The 19,306-nt window shown below is 35.1% G+C and overlaps 1 protein-coding gene across 1 annotated transcript in view; it reads left to right on the top strand.

Annotated features, from left to right (window-relative positions):
* LOC106616444 (F-box/LRR-repeat protein 20) overlaps positions 1 to 19,306 on the top strand; it is a 99,147-nt gene that overhangs the window by 24,924 nt on the left and 54,917 nt on the right. Inside the window, exon 2 of the mRNA XM_070109283.1 lies at positions 10,466 to 11,903. Within this exon, the coding sequence (XP_069965384.1) occupies positions 10,770 to 11,903 (1,134 nt within the window). The 5' untranslated portion in view covers positions 10,466 to 10,769. The remainder of the gene's footprint in view (positions 1 to 10,465; positions 11,904 to 19,306) is intronic.

Here is a 19,306-nt window from a genome sequence, read left to right as displayed (position 1 = left end):
AAACAGAACTTTAAAAAAAAAGACAGAACAGATGGTTTTATCGGTAAAATCAATTAATTTTATTCAAAATAGTCTCCTTCTATTTTAATGCAGCTTTTTGCACGCTCCAAAAGCATGTCGAACGAGTGTTTTAGATCGTTGCCCGGTATGGCCGCCAGTATGCCGGTGCAAGCCTTTTGAATGGCCTCCACGTCTGCACAACGCTTTCCTTTCATCGGCGAATGCATTTTTCCGAAAAGGTAGAAGTCGCACGGTACTATATCAATTGAATACGGGGAGTGGTTGATTGTTAAAATCTGATTTTTGGTCAAATAATCGGCCACAAGCGTCGATCGATGAGACGGCGCATTATAGTGCAACAAGCGCCAACTTCTATCTTCGCGATATTCGGGCCGAACAAGCTTCAAAACTCCAAGGTAGAATACCGCATTAACGTTTGGCCGGGTGGAACAAATTCTTTGTGGACAATACCCTTGGAATCATAAAAACAAATCAGCATTGTCTTTACTTTTGACTTCTCCAGACGCGATTTTTTGGGTTTCGTCTCATTTCTCATTTATGTACTCACGACCACTTTGAAAACGTTGACTCGTGCACTCTGCTAGGGGATAGGCAATCATCGCCATAAACTTGTTTCATCAATTGAAACGTTTCGGTAAAAGTTTTACCAATTTTAAAACAAAATTTAATGTTGGCTCTTTGTTCGAAGCTCATTTTCGCATCGATGACAAAAACATACTGACACTTAAAACCCAGTAACTTCACTTCCAATAGATGAAATGTTATGAAATTTTTACTGGAAGTCGATAAAGGACAGTAGATTCTAACGCACTAGTCGACATATAGATGGCCCCACTAGAGTTTACTTTTTTACTGTTTACTTTGGAACGCACCTTGTATTTGTCTGTAAGCGGATATTGAAAAAAACCTTTTAATATAAAGAAGGAATAATAACATCGTTTCATTCCTAAGCCGAGCTGTAAAAAGAAGTTTTTGTTCTCCTATTTCCAAAAAAAAGGCGATATGTCCTTTATTATAATATAATATATAATAATATATAAAACCCCAGTCGACTTTTGGCACGTTCTCCGTAACGGATATATGAGTTTCGAGAGTAATAAAATTTTACACAATGTTAAACCTAACGAATGAGTTTTCTGAGCGATGGCTGTTGTATTTTGTTTGGTGGAAATTATGTAATAATTAGTCTGCAACATAACGGTGAAGACCGAAAATCCGTAAATTATTTGTTTGAAACAAATGCAATGAATTATCATTACGTAAACTTCGCAAAACGGCCAAGTAATATTCCCCGTTAACCGTTTGACAATACACTTAGTACAAAGGAAACCGGCAAACCAAAAATTGTTTCGAATTTCGACGAATTTGTTTTCTTAGATTTTTGTTTTGAAAAATCCATGGATCCCCCTAGTCATGGTGTTGTTGATGAACTCGATGTGGTTGTTTTCAAAAAGTTTAAATTTTTAACTGATATGTTTTGAACTTAAATTAGTTGAGTTGTTGATAAGAGATGTTGACAATTTTATTCCATACGACTATTTTTGTGCATAATAACATTTTCATAGATAAGCGACTCGAAGGGGGCAAGTTTTCTACTATTCCCTGACTCTTCCATGCTCGTGTAAAGTTTGAGCCGGCAATATACATAAATAACAAAGTAGAATAATATTTCCGAGCTCTTTAGTAATGGGTCCACCTATGAAGTACACTAATATGAAAATATATAAAATCCACGCTTAATCAGCTCTAACCTGATTTTAAAAGTATGTATTTATTGGTATATTGTCCGGAACTCTCTGTCAACTTCAGTTTCAAACTTTCTGACTGCTTTAGCGTTTTTCATAGGGGGGTGGCTGCCATTAAGGGAGCGGTTGGAATGCGAAACCTAGTTATTATTGGCATCGAGTCACTTTGTGATAATACTAGTAAGGGTGCCAGGCTTCAGCGGAATCGCTGGAAACTGTAAAGCAGACAAGGACAGGTACCCTTGCCCCGCTATCAGTGGGATGGGAACGGGTTGGTTTTCCACTCTCCTCGTGGGTTCTCCTACGGGATATCTGGGCTTCGGTGGAGCTTGGCAAGAGCTGGGCTAACATCGGTTCCTGCACTATCGCAAAATTCTTTTGGTCCAAGGTGTATCACAAGAATTTTAGTTGGCCCTTTGCCCTCCAGTAAGTGAAGTGAAGCCCCTTCAGTAAGTCTTGCCTCTCTTTAGTTGTGAGCGTTTTAACAGGTCATTGCCCTATCGGCGTCCACGCTCTAAGGTTGATAATCTTACCGGATGCCAGTTGCAGAAACTGTATGCAGGAAGATGAGGTGGAAACATCTTAACACTTCTTTCTTAATTGTCTCGCATTTACGAAATAAAAGCTTACAACTTGGAAGCTCACACCATTTTCACTGATCTAGTGGGAATATAATTATACGCCTAAGCAAATGTGTACGGCTTATAAGATCGGGTGCAGGAGTTCCATTTTTGAGGCTTCACAAAGGACTACATTTAGTAGTCCAAGTACGATCCCCATCTTGATGATCCGCCTTTGAACCTAACAAATGACATATGGAAAAATCTTCCGAGACAATAGGATAGTTTTCAATACACATTGGTCGTATCCTCCGGCCTTAGAATATCCACTACGTTTATTGAATAGATAGATATTAATTGGTTCAATTTCGCTCGGCTTTTACTGTCGAAATTATTTTTGAGGAATTCACTGTGTGCTGGTTTCTGCCTGTTCGGAAGATAGCTTGTTTATCGGTATAAGCAAATAGTTTTAAATGTTCTTTTTTTTTCAAAACTCTGCCCTTGGCGCGTTACTGAATGCACCACTGCCACTTTCAGTTTCAGGAACTTGAAAGTACATTTTTTTTTAACTTAATGTTTATAACCCCAGTTATGACTGGTCACAAGCGTTTTGAATATTTGAAAATCTGACATAGTGAAAGCAATTTAAAAAGTAAATTTTTGGTCATGTTTTTCAAAAGAAAAAAAAATTTAAAAACAATTTTTCCAAAAAAAAACTCATGGATGGTTTGTTAATTAGCGACAATTTACAGATTTCGAATATCGTTTATAGTATTGTCCGAATCGTGCCACTAAGTATTACTTTTGGAGAAACGAGAGCACCAGGATTGGGACTCGATATGTCGTAAACAAACATGCTTTTGATCAAATGCTTTATCGGGCATGTTTCTAGTTTTGCCTACATTAGAAAATTAGTAAAATCGATTTTTCAAACCGTGCCTTAAAATATCAGCAGTGTTTCCCAACTAGAGTAAGGTAAAGCTATCAATAAAAAATCTTAAATTTTTTGAGGTTAGACCAACATTTGAGATTTTGAATGGAATTAGGAGCAATCTTAGACCGGCTAAAAGTCTAAATAATTTATTTTTCACTTTTTGCGTAAGACTGTGCCGCAATAATCTTTCTACTCTAAGCGCTATCATAATATCAAATGTTTAATTCTATTTGATAAGTTCCTTTTTACTTTTTTGCTCATTTCTCTCTACACTATTTTACACTTTTTGTGAAGCGAAAAAAGTTTAAAAGTTTTATTGTTTACATTTTTACACAATTTTCTGATTCTTTGTGCTGTTTTTCTCAAGTTTGCGGTTTCGCTTGTGAAAGTCTTCGCCGCGACGGCCTTGACGCAACGTACAATATAAAGCATCAGCAATATATATAATGTATTTATTTTTGTTTTTTTTTTTATATTATTTTCTTTCTTTCACAATTGTTTATATTTGAGTATGTTTTTATCACCGCTAAAGTGTTAATGCTAGTGCTAAAATATTTATATTTTCTCTCCACCGTATTAGCTTTGTAGTTGATACACGTGTAAGCTTGTAAATATTTATTTACTTGTTTGAATTTCGAAACTCACAGAAATCTTTTGATCAAACGGATTTGTTTTTTCTTCAACATGTTCATCTATTTTTACGCGTTTCTTTTATTCGTGAGCTTTTAAATATAGACTGTCCTCATATCAATATAAATAAGTATTAGGTTGGTAGAATAAAGAACCATGTTAGGAAACCTGGTCGGATTTTTATTTTATTTATTCCATAATTATCGAATATACACATACAAATTGGGTATCAGGGGTTTAAAAATGTCGATATATAATTTTACCGTTAGCTTGAACCCAAATGAATTATTTATGTTAAAATTTTATTTATATTTAATTTTTTTTAAATTTAATTGTACCGTTAGTTAAAATTTATGCGTTCACATTAACATACTTCTTTCTGAAATTTGCTTTCGTGTAATTTTTTTTTTTACATAAATATTTTAATTACCACCATTGTTTTTATACTCTTGCAACTTGTTGTTACAGAGTATAATAGTTTTGTTCACCTAACGGTTGTTTGTATCACCTAAAGCTAATTGAGTTAGATATAGGGTTATATATATATAAATGATCAGGATGAAGAGACGAGTTGAAATCCGGGTGACTGTCTGTCCGTCCGTCCGTCTGTCCGTCCGTCAGTGCAAGCTGTAACTTGAGTAAAAATTGAGATATCTTCATGAAACTTGGTAGACATGTTTCTTGGTAACGTAAGACGGTTGGTATTGCAGATGGGCGTAATCGGACCACTGACACGCCCACAAAACTCCATTAATCAAAAACAACTAAGTTGCCATAACTAAGCTCCGCAACAAGATACAAGACTGTTATTTGATACAAAGTATCACATTAGGGAGGGGCATCTGAATTGAAAAATTTGTTTAAAAGGTGGGCGTGGTCCCGCCCCTAATAGGTTTAATGTGCATATCTCTTAAACCGCTAAAGCTATCATAACCAAATTCAGTGGGAGCAAATGAGCACCTCTATTGACGGTGTGAAAATGGGTGAAATTGGGTGATAAGCCCGCCCACTCCCCATATAACGGTACTGTTAAAAAATACTAAAAGCGCGATAAACCAAGCACTAAACACGCCAGAGACATTAAATTTTATCTCTGGGATGGTATGAGATGACTTTGTAGGAACTGCGTTCAAAATTAGTCAGTGGGCGTGGCACCGCCGACTTTTATGTGAAACCCCATTTCTTGGGATCTGCTTAACCGATTTCAACCAAATTCGGTGCATAACGTTCTTTTCATAACTCTATGTTATAGTGCGAAAATGGGCGAAATCGTACTACAAATACGCCTATTTCCCATATAACACCATTTTCAATTCCATCTGATTCTTTCACTTTCCACTATGCATATCAAGCAACTATGATTATATCGGGGTAAAACTTTGCGTGAATAATACGTTTGATGTATGCCACCTTGTGACCAAAAATTGTCTAAATCGAACCAAAACTGTTCAAGCCCCTAAGTACTAAATATGTGGACCCCAGTGCCTACAGTTGACCTTCTACCGAAAATATCAGTCAATCCACAAAGAAATCTCAAACGAATATACCATTTGACTTTGCGAGAGTATAAAATGTTCGGTTACATCCGAACTTAGCCCTTCTTTACTTGTTAAATATATTTTTATATATATAATCCGATATTCCATTTTGAAAAACTCCACCGCTCACCCTAGTAGTACATACGCTTTTAGATCCCCTACCATTGCCACAATGCATGCTATCAATTCGTGTAGCTTTTAATTTATTACTTTGACTGTGTCCAAGGGACATTTGTGGCCCCAATTGTGGTTGTTTATGACGTCATAATATTTATTATAGAAAATAGCGTAGGAGAATAATAGTGAAAGTTTATGTCATAAGACTTGGGGGGATTTAAAAGAGGTTCATATCAGCCGTATTTTTATACTGTTGCAACATGTTGCTACAGAGTATAATAGTTTTTTTCACCAAACGGTCGAGTCGAGTTAAATAAAGGGTTGCAGATGAGCGGAATGGGTCCATTGTCACGCCCACAAAATGCCGCAAACTGTTATTTGGTATGAAAAATCACAGTACCAAGGCACATCCGTGGACTAAAAATTTGTTTAAAGTGGGCATGGCCTTATCCTCTAATAGGTTTAATGCACATACATATGTATGTATCTCCCAAACCACTGAAGCCAAATCAACCAAATTTTTTTAGAGAAAATATATTGGTTATCCTCAATATCCAACAGTGTGAAAGTGCACGAAATTGGAATAGTGCGTGTAAGGTGTGTCACCTTATGACTTAAAAATCGGACAGCTGATGAAGCCCCCTTATACCAAATATGTGTACGCCAGATCCTATTGCGAACTTTTTACCGAAAATATTGGTCAAACTGTCAGATATGTTATAGAAATTCGGAAAGACTTTGACCCCGACCTTGATCCTTGCAAGATGCGAGAGTATAAAATATTCGGTTACACCCGAACATACCCCCTCTTTACTTGTTTAATTATAGTTTTGATTTACCTATATTCAGAATATACTATTCGTGCTGGCTAGAATATTGAAAATTTTGAACTTGTTAAAAAATTGGAGATAATCCTCAGTTTGCCGTTGTTGAAGTCTTCTTATAGTTATGTCACTTTGTTAGTTTATTAAAATCTTTGTATGCACTAGGCTGAATTTAGTTCAAAAATATCGTGAAAGTGTATTTTGCATAATAATAATTTGGCCTAATTAGCGGAATCTATTTAGCTATATCCGTCTGTTTGTCCGTTGGACCGTCTTTTCGTCTGTCTGTCTGTATATACACGAACTATACCTTTCTGAGTTATCGATCTGAAATTTTGCACACATCTTTCTTCCCCCAAGAATCATCTGTTAGAAGCGTCAATATCGGACTCCTAGCATATAGCTGCCATACAAATTGAACGATCAAAGTCAAGTTCTTGTAGGGAAAACATTTTTATTTGACAACTTGATTTGAAATGCGAGAAAACTACATAAATCGGCAAAACTACAACACATATATATGTATACAATAATACAATATTATATATTTTTTAACAAATAAAAAATCTTTAGTGGAAAACTTACAGGAGGAAATTCTTCTTTTCTATATTTTTATATTTTGTTTCATAATATTACATTTTTCGTTCCGTGAAACTATTTATAAAATATTTACTTATTAAAATTTAAAAAATCAACTTTATTTTTAAAACTTGTCATTGTCTATTGTGTACTATTTTAGTTTTATAAATTCTTATAGTTTTTCTCTTCCGCGACTGCCTTGACCTGTTTTCATATTCTATTTTCTTGTTCAAAATATCGTACTTTTGAATTGATGTCATATATATCACTTCTATTACAATCAATGGTCTTTAGACTACCTACTTCATTTTTCATCATCAACTTGATAAATGATTTTTAAATTTCTGAAACAAATGGAATTGAGACGCTCAACGGCAATTAAGTGAACGCGAAAATAAAAAACTGTGTTTATTTTTATTTGAAATTCTATATATATTTTTAATAAATTTCGTACCTTTTATCATATTATTTCAAAGAAAACATTAGCCGTACTTAAAGTAATTCGTCAGATGATCACGTATAGCAAGTATTGCCTATTGCTTTTATATGTTTTGTTTTTCCCAAAGCTCGTTCTGCTCGTTTCTTGCAAATCACACTCATCAAACAAAGTCGTCAATCAACAGTCACACCCCTTTTTCTTTGCATTGATCTGTGCACTCAAGTACTCACCCACAATATGCGAGTGTGTATGGCTGCATGCGTATGTGAGCACACTGTCACATGCCGACAACCATACATGCATACTTACATGCACCTTATATGTATTTTTCAAACATAAATAACAACTAACTGTGGAGGTCAATGTACATCAGTCACCACATCTTCGCTCTTCAGTTGATCGTTATCATCATATTTTTCTTCTTTCATGCGAATTTACCAAAAACCATACGAATTTGTGAATAAATATGCAAATTACTTGGTAATGATACACTTTTTGTTGTAGCTTATTTGTACACATTTGTTGTTTACTGAAAATGTGCATACGTACAAAAAAACATTTATATCTAAATTGTATTTGTACTTTTCTCTTTCTCTCTCTCTCTTCCCATTTTGTTCCATTTGTGCTCACCCATACTGCGATGTTTTGGGAACTGTGATGTTTTTCAGTGACTTACGACGCAACAGCAGCGGTAACGACGGCGACTGCGCGGTCGACGGCAACCTTTAACTGCTTTGTTACGTATACGTCGTGTATGTCAGTTGCGCTTCATCGCAAGAGCCGATGCAGAGCGTTGAGTAACGAACGCCAGATCCAAAGTGCGTTGTGCGCCTTAATATAAATTAACACATAATTAAACGTTGAATTAAAACTGAAACAAAAATCGAGTTGAAGCATAGGTTAAAACGCCATAAACCATTAGTTGTCGCCGGCATTAAAAAAAGTACAGAGACTCGATTAAAAAAATAAATAAAGTGATATTTAAGAGATGTGCGAAATATTGAATTATATTTTTTGAGGTTGTATACAGTGTCTGGACGCAAATGCTAGACATGCTAATTCAAATATTATAAAATAAGTACTAAAAGTTTTATAATATTAATGCCAAAATTAACACAAATAACAATTTAAATAATTTAGTATTTATAATAATTTGTTGTTTATTATAACAATAATAATCAATAATATATTTTATTTATTTAAATTGATTATCAGTCCATAAATTGATGATATAATTTATATTCATACGCATAAAGTTCATAAACCAATTTGCTACAATTCTCTCTAATCAAATTAAAAAAATAATTAATGGGTTCTGAGTATGATATTAGACAAAAATACAATAGATAATTGATATTTACGATGCAATAAAATTAAATAGTAATCGTGAAAATAAATGACACAATAAACAATTAATTAATTAAATAAGTGTGTCAAAATCAAATAAAAATATTTTAACTGTTCAACTTAATAATTGAAAACTAGTAATAATAATAAATTGATTGATTTGAAGCGAATGACAATTAAAAAATTAATTATAGTTAAATGTTTAAAATTTATTGAACTAAATATATTTAATTACCATAAATTAAGCGAATTTCAATTAATTGTTACAATTAAATACAATTATCTTGCTAAATCCTGAAATAAGATGAACACGTCAAAAATGTATTTCGTTGAAATTTAACCATTCCAAAAAAAAAAGTAATTTTGTTCGGTCACTTTGTATGGCATGTATGTATATATTATAATATACATCTATCGTAGTCCCATCTAAACAATTTCTTCAGATATCGTAGCGTTGTCATCGAAAATAATGCATACCAAATTTCGTGAAGATATCTCGTCATTAAAAAGGTTTCCATGCAAGGACATGAATTTGATCGTTCAGTTTGTATGGCAGTTATAGTGGTTCGATATCGGCGGTTCCGATAAATGAGCAGCTTCTTGGAGAGGAAAAAACGTGCCCAAAATTTCAGACCGTTATCTCAAAAACTGAAGGACTAGTACGCGTTTATACAGACAAACGGACGTAGAAGTGACAAAGAAGTGATATAATGGAACCTAAAACTGAATAAAATAAAATAAAATAAAAAAATAATAATAAATATATAAATTATGTGAAATAAAGCAAAATAATATAAAATAAAATAAAAAAAAAACAATAAAAATAAAATAATACAATAAAATGAATATGAGATTTTAAAATAAATAAAGAATTTAATAAAATTAATATGTATAAAATAAAGTCAAATATTATTAATAAAATTGCTTAAAACTACGAAAAAACCAGTTAGTCAAAACAAAATAAAATAATCATGAAAAATACTGCAATAAAATTAAATAAAGACAAACAAAATTAAATATGTTCCAGTGCATAAAATTAAACCTAAAAAATTAATTACAATCAAAAAAGATATAAAATAATAATTAATATAATAAATCAAAAGAAACAAAATAAAAAAAATAATTAAATATAAAAAAAGTAATTGAAACAAATAAATGCAATAAAAAATAATTAAAAATGCTATAAATAAAATTGAATAATCATAAATCGGAAAGGCAGCCAGAATTGGTTTATTGCAATTTATTTTTAATCAGCTTGTGTTGTCTAAGTTATTTTATTTGTTCTATCTGCATAACTGTAACTTATAATATTTTTGCGCGTGCGACGGCGGTCAACGCGCACGCGTTAGCGGCCAGACAGGAATACAAACATACACATATAAATATGTACATGTGTGCACATTTGCACAAAGCGGTGGCCTAAAAGCAAAGAGTAGATCAACAAACCGTTTGTGTTTTTATTGTTGTTGTTATTTTTTATTTTAATTTTAATAATTATACGAGTATATGTATTTCTTTAATTTTGCGAGACTATTGCCGCAATGCAAATTTAAACCTGATCGCGTGCAAACATTCGAATGCTGCATTCTCGCGGCAGATAACTGTGTCAAAAGTGCATTTTGCAAGCGTGTTGGCGACAGCGGCGCGGTGGCAGCAGTAGCAATAAGAAAATAAAGAAAAATCATAAAAAAAGTTATAATTGCAAAAATAAATTAATCATTACTTCTTTAGTAGCAATTACGCAGCGTAAAAGGGAAAAAACAACGCAAACTGTAAAAAAGTTGTGAAAACTTGTAGCTTAATAGTGGTTAAGAGTGTTGAGCGGTAGCTTAAAAAGGTGCAAATAAAAAACGTTACAGTTATTAAGCGATTTTTATTGTCGCCATTGTTGACGCGTTCAACTTTGAGCGAAGCAAACAGCGAAAATTAATAAAAATAAAATAAACAAAAAACAATAACAATTAAACAATACACACATACACACCAATACACCTTGAACGCCTCATCCAAGTGCGTCAACCGTCCTCGGCCTTAAATGTTTATCAAAAATAATACGCTTTTGAATAGCAGCAGCGGTGTTGGCGTTGGCAACGGTAGCGTTAACAGTAGCGGCAGCGGCAGTGATCGACTTGGTATCGACAGCATTGTAGGTGTTGGTGGTGGTGAGAGTGTTGGCGCCAGCAGTGTGGCAGGCAGCATCAGCATAGCAAGCAGCAGCAGTGTCGGTGGCAGCAGCAACAGTATCGGCATTGGTAGCGGAGGCGGCGGCGGCGTCGGCGGTGGCAGCGCAGAGTTGCTCTATCCAAGCAGCAGCAGCAGCAGTAGTTCAAGCGCCAGCGGTCAGGCTAGCAGCGCTTGTAGTCACAGCGGCAGCAGCAGCAGTGTTAGCACAGGCAGCGCGGCACCCTTAAATCCGACACGACGCTGTGCCACACAGACTGACAACAACAATAGCGTCAGCGGCAAACGCGGCCTCAATTTGAGCTTATTACACAATCACAGTTCGAGCAACAGCAGCAGCTGCAGCAGCGGCAGCAATAATAATAACAACAACAACAATAATAACAGCAACAACAGCCACAATTACAACGTCAGCGGCGGTAGTGTTGGTGGCGGCCTTGGCTTATTAGTTGGTCAAAGTGTTGGGGGCATAGTTGGCAGCGGTCGACGCTTAATCGGCGGTCTTGGTGGCAGCATTTGGCGCTCAGCTACTTCGACCACATCCTCGTCATCAGCAGCAGCAGCCACTGCAGCAGCTACGCCAGCGACGAATTCGCACGCAACTCAGACCATCGCTAACGTCTCGGCGTCCGGTTCCGCGTCCGCATCCTCGAACTCGACTTCGACCTCATCGCCGACCGCCTCGTACGCCAATTCCACAGCCAGCAGCAGTGCTGTAGCATTGACCATCGCTGACGGCAGCGCTAATAATTTCTTTAGTAGCGGCAGCGCACCGGCAGCAGTGGCAGCGGCAGCAACAGCAGCAGCGATCGTTTATAGCGGCGCCGCCAATAGCAGGCACTTTCTGCGCGGTCATAAGAAAACTTTTTTATTTCACACGGTTAACAACAAAACAGCAACAACGGGTAACAGCGTGAGTGCAGTTGCTGGCGAGAGCAGCGCCATCATCAAAATGGATGAAGAGGACTCTATGGATGAGGAAGTGCCCGTAAATATTAATATTATTATTATATGCACTGTTGATAACCTTCACATAGGCTGATTTACATAAATATGCCATAAACATATTGGCTATACATATTTACATTGCGTCTCATACCTATATAAAAACATATACAAGTATTGTATGTGTTTACTTTTTGTCCTTGTTGACAGTGACTGTGGATTGTATGTTCTACATATATTTTATGGACTGTCTGTTATCATCCATTTTCTTGTTTGGAAACTCAAGCATTTTAATTTTCCATAGTATGTCAAAGCTTCGAGCTCTCAATTTACATCCAGTGGGATTTTACTAATATTAAATACAGAACGCGTTATGTTGTTGTTATAGATGTTGTGTTCGAAAAATAACGGGGATTTTCGTTTTGTGAAATTTTTTTATTATTAATTTGTCTACATTAATGTTGTCGCCTTCAAAATGCTCTCCATTTGATATTGTGCACTTATTGGCAGCGCTTCTTCCAATCGTCGAAACATTTCTCAAACTCGATTTTTGGGATAACCTTAAGCGACCCGCTTTTAATGTCGTCTATGATTGTAGAACGACGGCCCTTAAAGATTCTCTTTATCTTTAGATTTAGGAAAAAGTCACTCTGAGCCATGTCTGGCGAATATGGAGACTGTGAGGCGCATAGTTACATTATTGTTTTTGGTCGGGAATTCACGAACAACTCATATTCGGATGTTGATTTCAACAGCTCGTCAGTGGTCTGAAGCGAGCTGGTAAATGATTTGTTTTGCTAAACTCCCAAAAAAAAGTACGTAAATTTCAAATCAGGAGACTTTTATCTTTACACTTTTTCAATTTTAGGGTTTTTGCTCAATGACCCCATGAAATTTATAGCTTAAAAGCATTCGACACTTAATGCATCTCATGTAGATGCTTTGATTTCCTGCCGAAAGATTAATAACCTAAGTAGCCCGCACTATTTCCTGTAAAACAAATGTAAAACGGAGATACGTATATACAAGTTATAAGGGAATTAAGCAGTAGAGAGACCAATTTTAAATTGGAAACCTTACTTTATGCGATTAAAATTCGTTTACATTATAAAGGCATACAAGCATAGCAGTATATTCCTACGTTATAATTGAGTTCTACTCTCTTGCAAAAAAGGGCAAAGAGCAGGAAAGTTATCCAGTTCAACATAAGAGATATCATAGTGCTATACTCACGTGCTATTCTTCTTATATATTTTTATATCAGTATATTTAATGTATGCCCCTTGTTTGTTCGATTCGCCACTCTCCAACATTACAATATCTACAGCTAAGGAGTAAATGCTAACGGCAGCATACCCGTATATCGCCAAAATACCAAATAGTAGTAGCAGGAGATTTTATATTCGCCGCGGCTGAGAATGAAAATAAGATGAAATTCTAAACCCGGGATAACAGCACCTAGTCTCTTTTCATATGTTCTCAAAGAAATATTTTTTGCATTCTTTCAATTCAGGTGAGCTGAGTAAAAATGTGGTGCATGCTAAGAGGCCCAACCGAGATATTAGAGAAAATATCATTCGGATTTTTAAAAAACCTGTGTGCAATATTTGACATCGGTCATATTTATGAATTCCAATCTGGTCAATTTCTATCCGAAGATGGTTTATATCTTTAATGATTTTTTATTTTGTCGCCTAAAATCGAGAAATCTTGTCTTCTCTACCTCAGATAATTTTGTGATTTCAAATTTCTTGTCCTTGCCTTTAGAAAACCTGTAACTGAGATCGTTTGCTATTTTTTTTAAATTCCAAGTATGATTGTACAAGTAAAAAGTTAAACGATATTTTTCAAAACTACAAAAATTAAATATTTTGAAAATTTGGAAAGTATAATTTCCCAGAACCGAAATAAAAATGAACTTTAGAAGCTCTTGTAGGAATGCTTGTAAGAGTTAAAAGATGGAAATGACGTTCAAAGTATTATGGTCTCGTAAATTTTGAAAAGTTGAATTCAATGTTAACTCGGAGTAAGATAGACAAAATAATTTTGAATGTAGTCCTATTAAATTAGCATCGCAAAATATTCCCGCAATACTTTTGAGGAATGTTGCCAATTTGACAGTTCTTGGCTGAATACAAGTTTGAGACCCTTCTGGTTAAGTAGTTCTGACTGTCATAAGAAATATGATAAGATTTAATCTTACACCTCTCAAAACTCCAGTAACAAATAAAAGAGATTAATAGATGGAATATTTCCAGTGTTGCTAATACTTTAACGAAAATTTTGCCCGAGTTGAGTGTTCTTTGGTCACTCGCTTAAAACCATAATTGTGATTGAAATAGATTAATCTTTATACATAAATACCTATTTTGCTTCTTTAGTATTTATTTGTGTAAAACTATCTCTGTTTAGTTGCAATGGCTCTATACGCCGGTAATTAGAGCTCTTAATGACATTGTACTCCGCAATTGATATTAGCCAACATCTTTTCATAGGCCATTTTGATATCTATAAATTATCAGTGAACTAACAGTTAGCCACAATTAATGTCACACTACCTTAACTTAAGTGCCAACAAGTCAAACAATTAATGTCCATTTTTTTGTACTTTTTTAACAACTCTAGGCTTTAACTAAAATCCAGTAAATTACTTCCTTAAAGAGTTAGTAACGACCCGATTGTGCATACAATTATAATTAAATGAATTACCATACAAATGACTAAGGTGAAACGAGTCAGCGGGCGCGGCAGCAGCTTTGCTTTAACTGCCTATGGCGACCCCTCAAACCATTCCCACGAGCGCTGAATACGAAGGGGCGTGTGTAAAACCTGTTGTTGCCTTGCAGCGCACTGTGGTTCGCCAGCAATAACGGTGAATGTGCTATAAATCAATAAGCGCTCGTAAATTGCGGTTATTTTGCATAAATAACAGATAAATACACACACACACACATACATAGTATACGGGCAGGCGCTTAGTACGTGTGCCGCTGCAACAACAACAATTTGCGTGTGTAAAATGTGTAAAAAGCAGCAGGCAAATAAAATGCGATAAAAATGAAGTGAATAACACAAAGCACGCGACTACAATAAGTTAATGACTTTAATTGTAAATCAATATGTGGGTGAACAAACAGAGAATTAGAAAGACTTTTACACTTGCATGGATAAAAAAGCGCTGCAATTTCCGTAAGGGGTGGGCAAACCAAAATTATGACAAATAAAAAATATTGTTTGCCTCAACCAAACTTAGCCTTAACCCTTAAAAGCGCCAACCTTTCACATTCCATTGCACCCCAGAAGTAGACGATGTAAAGGAAACAAGGGATGTGTGACAACTTTGCTGGCGTCAGCGGTCAGGAGGAAGCAAACACATTCTGGCATTTAGACACAACAAATTTAAACATTATATATTTTAACTGCCTTATTTATGTGCATTTTTGAGGGTTGGGTTAACAAGTGGTAGGAAGTGAGCCCCTGTTTCACATACTCTGTTGGCGTTGCGCCCATTTGTGGCAACAGTAAATCCATGGGCAGTGTTTGTTAGTCACCATGGGGCACCATGGCGATTTCCTACAGACAAGCAGACACCAGTAACGATTAATTGGTTTGCCATTATATTTGTGTTAGTTCGCTTTGATTTCGAATTTGTTGCATGCAGATAACTGTAAGCACTACCTCATGGTTTTATACCCTGATCAGGGCACATTAAGTTTGCCACCAAATTTGTAACACCCAGAAGTAAACGTCGGAGACCTTTTAAAATATATACATTGGTGATCAGCATGATGAACTGAGTTGATGTAGCCATGCCCGTCCGTCCGTCTGTCATGTATGTCTGTATGTATATATACAAACTAGTCCCTCAGTTTTTAAGCTATCGATCTGTAATTTTGCACCTATCCTTTTCTCACTAAGAAGCTGCTCATTTGTCGGAACGGCCGATATCGGAACCCTATAGCATATATCTGCTATACAAACTGAACAATCGGAATGCAGTGCTTGTATGGAAAAATCTTTAATTTGACGAGGTATCTTCACGAAATTTGGCATGGATTATTATTTAAGGCAATAGTCCAATCTCCGAAGAAATCGTATAGATCGGATGACTATAGCATATAGCTGTCATATTAACTGAACGATCGGAGTAAAGTGCTTGCATGGAAAACTTTTTTATTTGACGAGATATCTTGTCGAAATTAGGCACTAGTTATTATTTAAGGCAACTATGTATTCTCGCCAGAAATTGTTCAGATCAGAACACTATATCATATAGCTGCCATACAAATTGAACGATCGGAATCAAGTTCTTGTAAGGAGCCGTTGTATATTTGAAGGGTATTATAGCTCCGGTGTAACCGAAGTTAACGTTTTTTCTTATTTTTTATTACAATTTTTTTTACTTTATTAGTGGTTAATTTTTTTTGTTGACGAGAAGAATTTACTAAGTGCACCTTGCGATATTTTGAGATGTGAGTATTAACCAATCGTAACGGTTTTTTTTCTAATTTTTTTGTTATTTTATAATTTTATTCTCCTAGAATTCCAATAATATATTTGTATTTTCATGATACAGAGGGCAACCCTATAGAGTTAGAAATCCCCTCGTTGGTTTGACATTGCTTTGGTCCGGTCTTGCTTTTAACTGCTCTATCAACATGAGGCCAAGCATTGTCATGATAGAAAATTATAGTGTCTAGTCGCAAATTCCGGGCGTTTTACGGCTATCGATCGCTTCAATTTGATGAGTTGTTTTCGGTAGCGTTTCGCATTAATAGTTTTACTCAATTATAGATGCTCATTCATAATATAGCAGGCGCTTCTGATCCCACTAAATACAGAGCATTACTTTGGCGTCATGGGGTTTCGGCTATGCCGTTGACTTGACTCAGTCACAATCCAATGCAACTTCTTTTTTGTAACGTTCACGCAGTTCAGTTCATATGTCACTAAAATTATTTGCTTTTAAACGTTTTGAGTGACTCCAAAAGCTTTTGCGAGCTTTTCTTGTGTTTGGCAAACAATCTTCATCGACTAATGCTTGCAGTTCCTCATCTTCAATCGTTTTTCGGCTGAGCTTTTCTATATTCTTCAACTTCATATTAAAGTAATGAAAAAGAACACCCCGCAGAAACACTGTTTCAGGCACAAAGTTCGACATTTTTGAATGAAAAAATTACACTACTCAGCAAATCTGAAGGTAAAATTGCTGATGTGCTAAGAGGTTTGTGGGGGTATTTGAGGTGTTCTAATTAAATGTTCCATCACGTACAGCTATTTTTGTCATTTTAGTAAATGGCGGTGGTTTGACTTCTATGGTACATCCCTTGACTACAACACAAACAATTCTACGTGTTAGGACAGTTTTACTATCATTTTCGGTTTTAACCAAACAAAATTAGCCACAAACATCACAGTCGTAAAATGACTGTAAACTAGTGTTATTATTGTTTGGTGAATTACATATACTATAAAAGATGTTTATATCTTTCAATATTTGTGAGAAAACTCAGCGAATCGAACAAACAACACTCATAAATGAAATAAGTTGTATTAAAAAATAAAAAGAGAGAGAATATGAGCTCGAATTGAACTCGATATATTAGTTAAAGCTTCCGAGAGAACACTGCTCGATAAAGTGGTAATAGAGAAAGGCAGAGAGAGAGAGAGAGAAAGTGACCAACAAGCCACTTTTATAAGTTATCCACATACGAAAACTGCTTTTAATGTTAGGAGTGTTTTAATGAATTTGCAGACTGACGCGAGCACAAAGAAAATACTAATGGCAAGAAATTGCTCGTATATATTTACAAAAACAGTAAGTACTTCAAAATCCGACGGCATACCAAAAACGGAAAAAACTTAGCAGACAAAGCAAGTACACGCACCATTTTTCTCTCAGCGCTGTTGCCACCTTGCACTTCATTCCAAGCGCTCTTTTCTTTGTTTTGCACGGCCAAGAGTCAAAGTGAAGTGAAATTGCAAATATTTGCGAAATGAAATCGTTGTAAACAAAGAAAAACGCACACCTCGAAATACGATTTTTTTTCAAGCAGCATATGTGTGTTTGTGTGCAAATGTTTGCATGCAGATTTGCTGTTAAACTTCCTTGACCGCAATAATCGTGTTGCAAAACAAAAAAATAAAGAAAAGAAGAAAAATGATCAATAAAGTTTCATATCAGCACTGCGTAGTAAGCGCAAATTTTCGTCATTCTCACCGCGTTATCACGTGCATATTCTAAAGATAGGAAAAAATTCGAAATCAATTTGCAATTGAGGTACTTTTATTTTGTTCTTCTTCCTTTACTTATTCTCCTTATATCAACAGTCAGTTTTACACTTGCAGCTGCTCTATACGAGTATTATTTACTTTTCTACTTTTGCAATCATATTCTCGTTTAATGGTCTATTCTAAGTGCAATGAACTGGTAAATACAGCAGACAAATATATAATTTTGCTTAAATAGAAATACCAAATATTTTGAAATTTGTGGTTAGATGATTTAACAAAATTAATTATATATTTTAAATTTTAAATACGCCCTCCAGCTCTGAACGTTCTCCTATGGTCTTATTTTACTTTTACTCATAATCACGCCCTTTCAAGTTCCGATTATTGAGTTTATTGTCGTTTGCAACGGTATACTTGTATAACTTGCAGAAGTAATATTTAAGGGAAAAAGTGTCTTGGCCTGCAATGAAAGAAGAGCTTTTTGTATACAAATTTTGTCTTCAACATCTATAGTAATGCATTTGCTGTAGCAGTTTACGTTATTGTCTAAGTCAAAGATACACATTTTTTGTTTTCGGCACAATCACTCGCCAATGTTCACGTATTATGTATGTTTTTAATTAACCTTCCTCGCCGATCCTCACCGCGTACATTTATTTTTATCCCAAACAAATTCTAATTTAGTAACCAAAGTTTAATGACACTCAAAATCAAATTAGTTGGAATTATAATTTCGGTTATAAACTCGAACCATGCAGGGAAGTTATTAATATTTTCCTACCTGTATATACACATTTAATATATGCACGTTTTCTGCCAAATTCAAAAATTCCATGCTTATCTACTTCATTAGACCGGCACAAATAAACAATGATATTGCCTGGTTCACTTAATTGTTTTTACTTTGTTAACTTTAGCATGTTTTATTAGTATTATTATACAGTAAAACCCGCTTAAATAACCAACATTTTTGGGCTTAATACTCGCATCGAAGGACTTAAGCGAACTCTTTTAAGTACCTCAAAAAGCAGTGATTTTTACTTAGGCATTTAAGCGGGTTGTACTGTATAATATTGTTTGTCTTGATTGCTGTTGTCCTAAATTTGTTTTCGTATTTATTTTTTATTATATTCTGTACAGGGTTTATTAAGTTTGCCACTATGTTTGTAACACTCAGAAGGAAACGTCGATATAGTATATAACTGATCAGCG

Source organism: Bactrocera oleae, chromosome 4, assembly GCF_042242935.1.
Source record: "Bactrocera oleae isolate idBacOlea1 chromosome 4, idBacOlea1, whole genome shotgun sequence".
Lineage (NCBI taxonomy): Eukaryota > Metazoa > Arthropoda > Insecta > Diptera > Tephritidae > Bactrocera > Bactrocera oleae.
The sequence above is the reverse complement of the archived record's forward strand: the minus strand, read 5'-3'. Positions and strand labels throughout refer to the sequence as shown.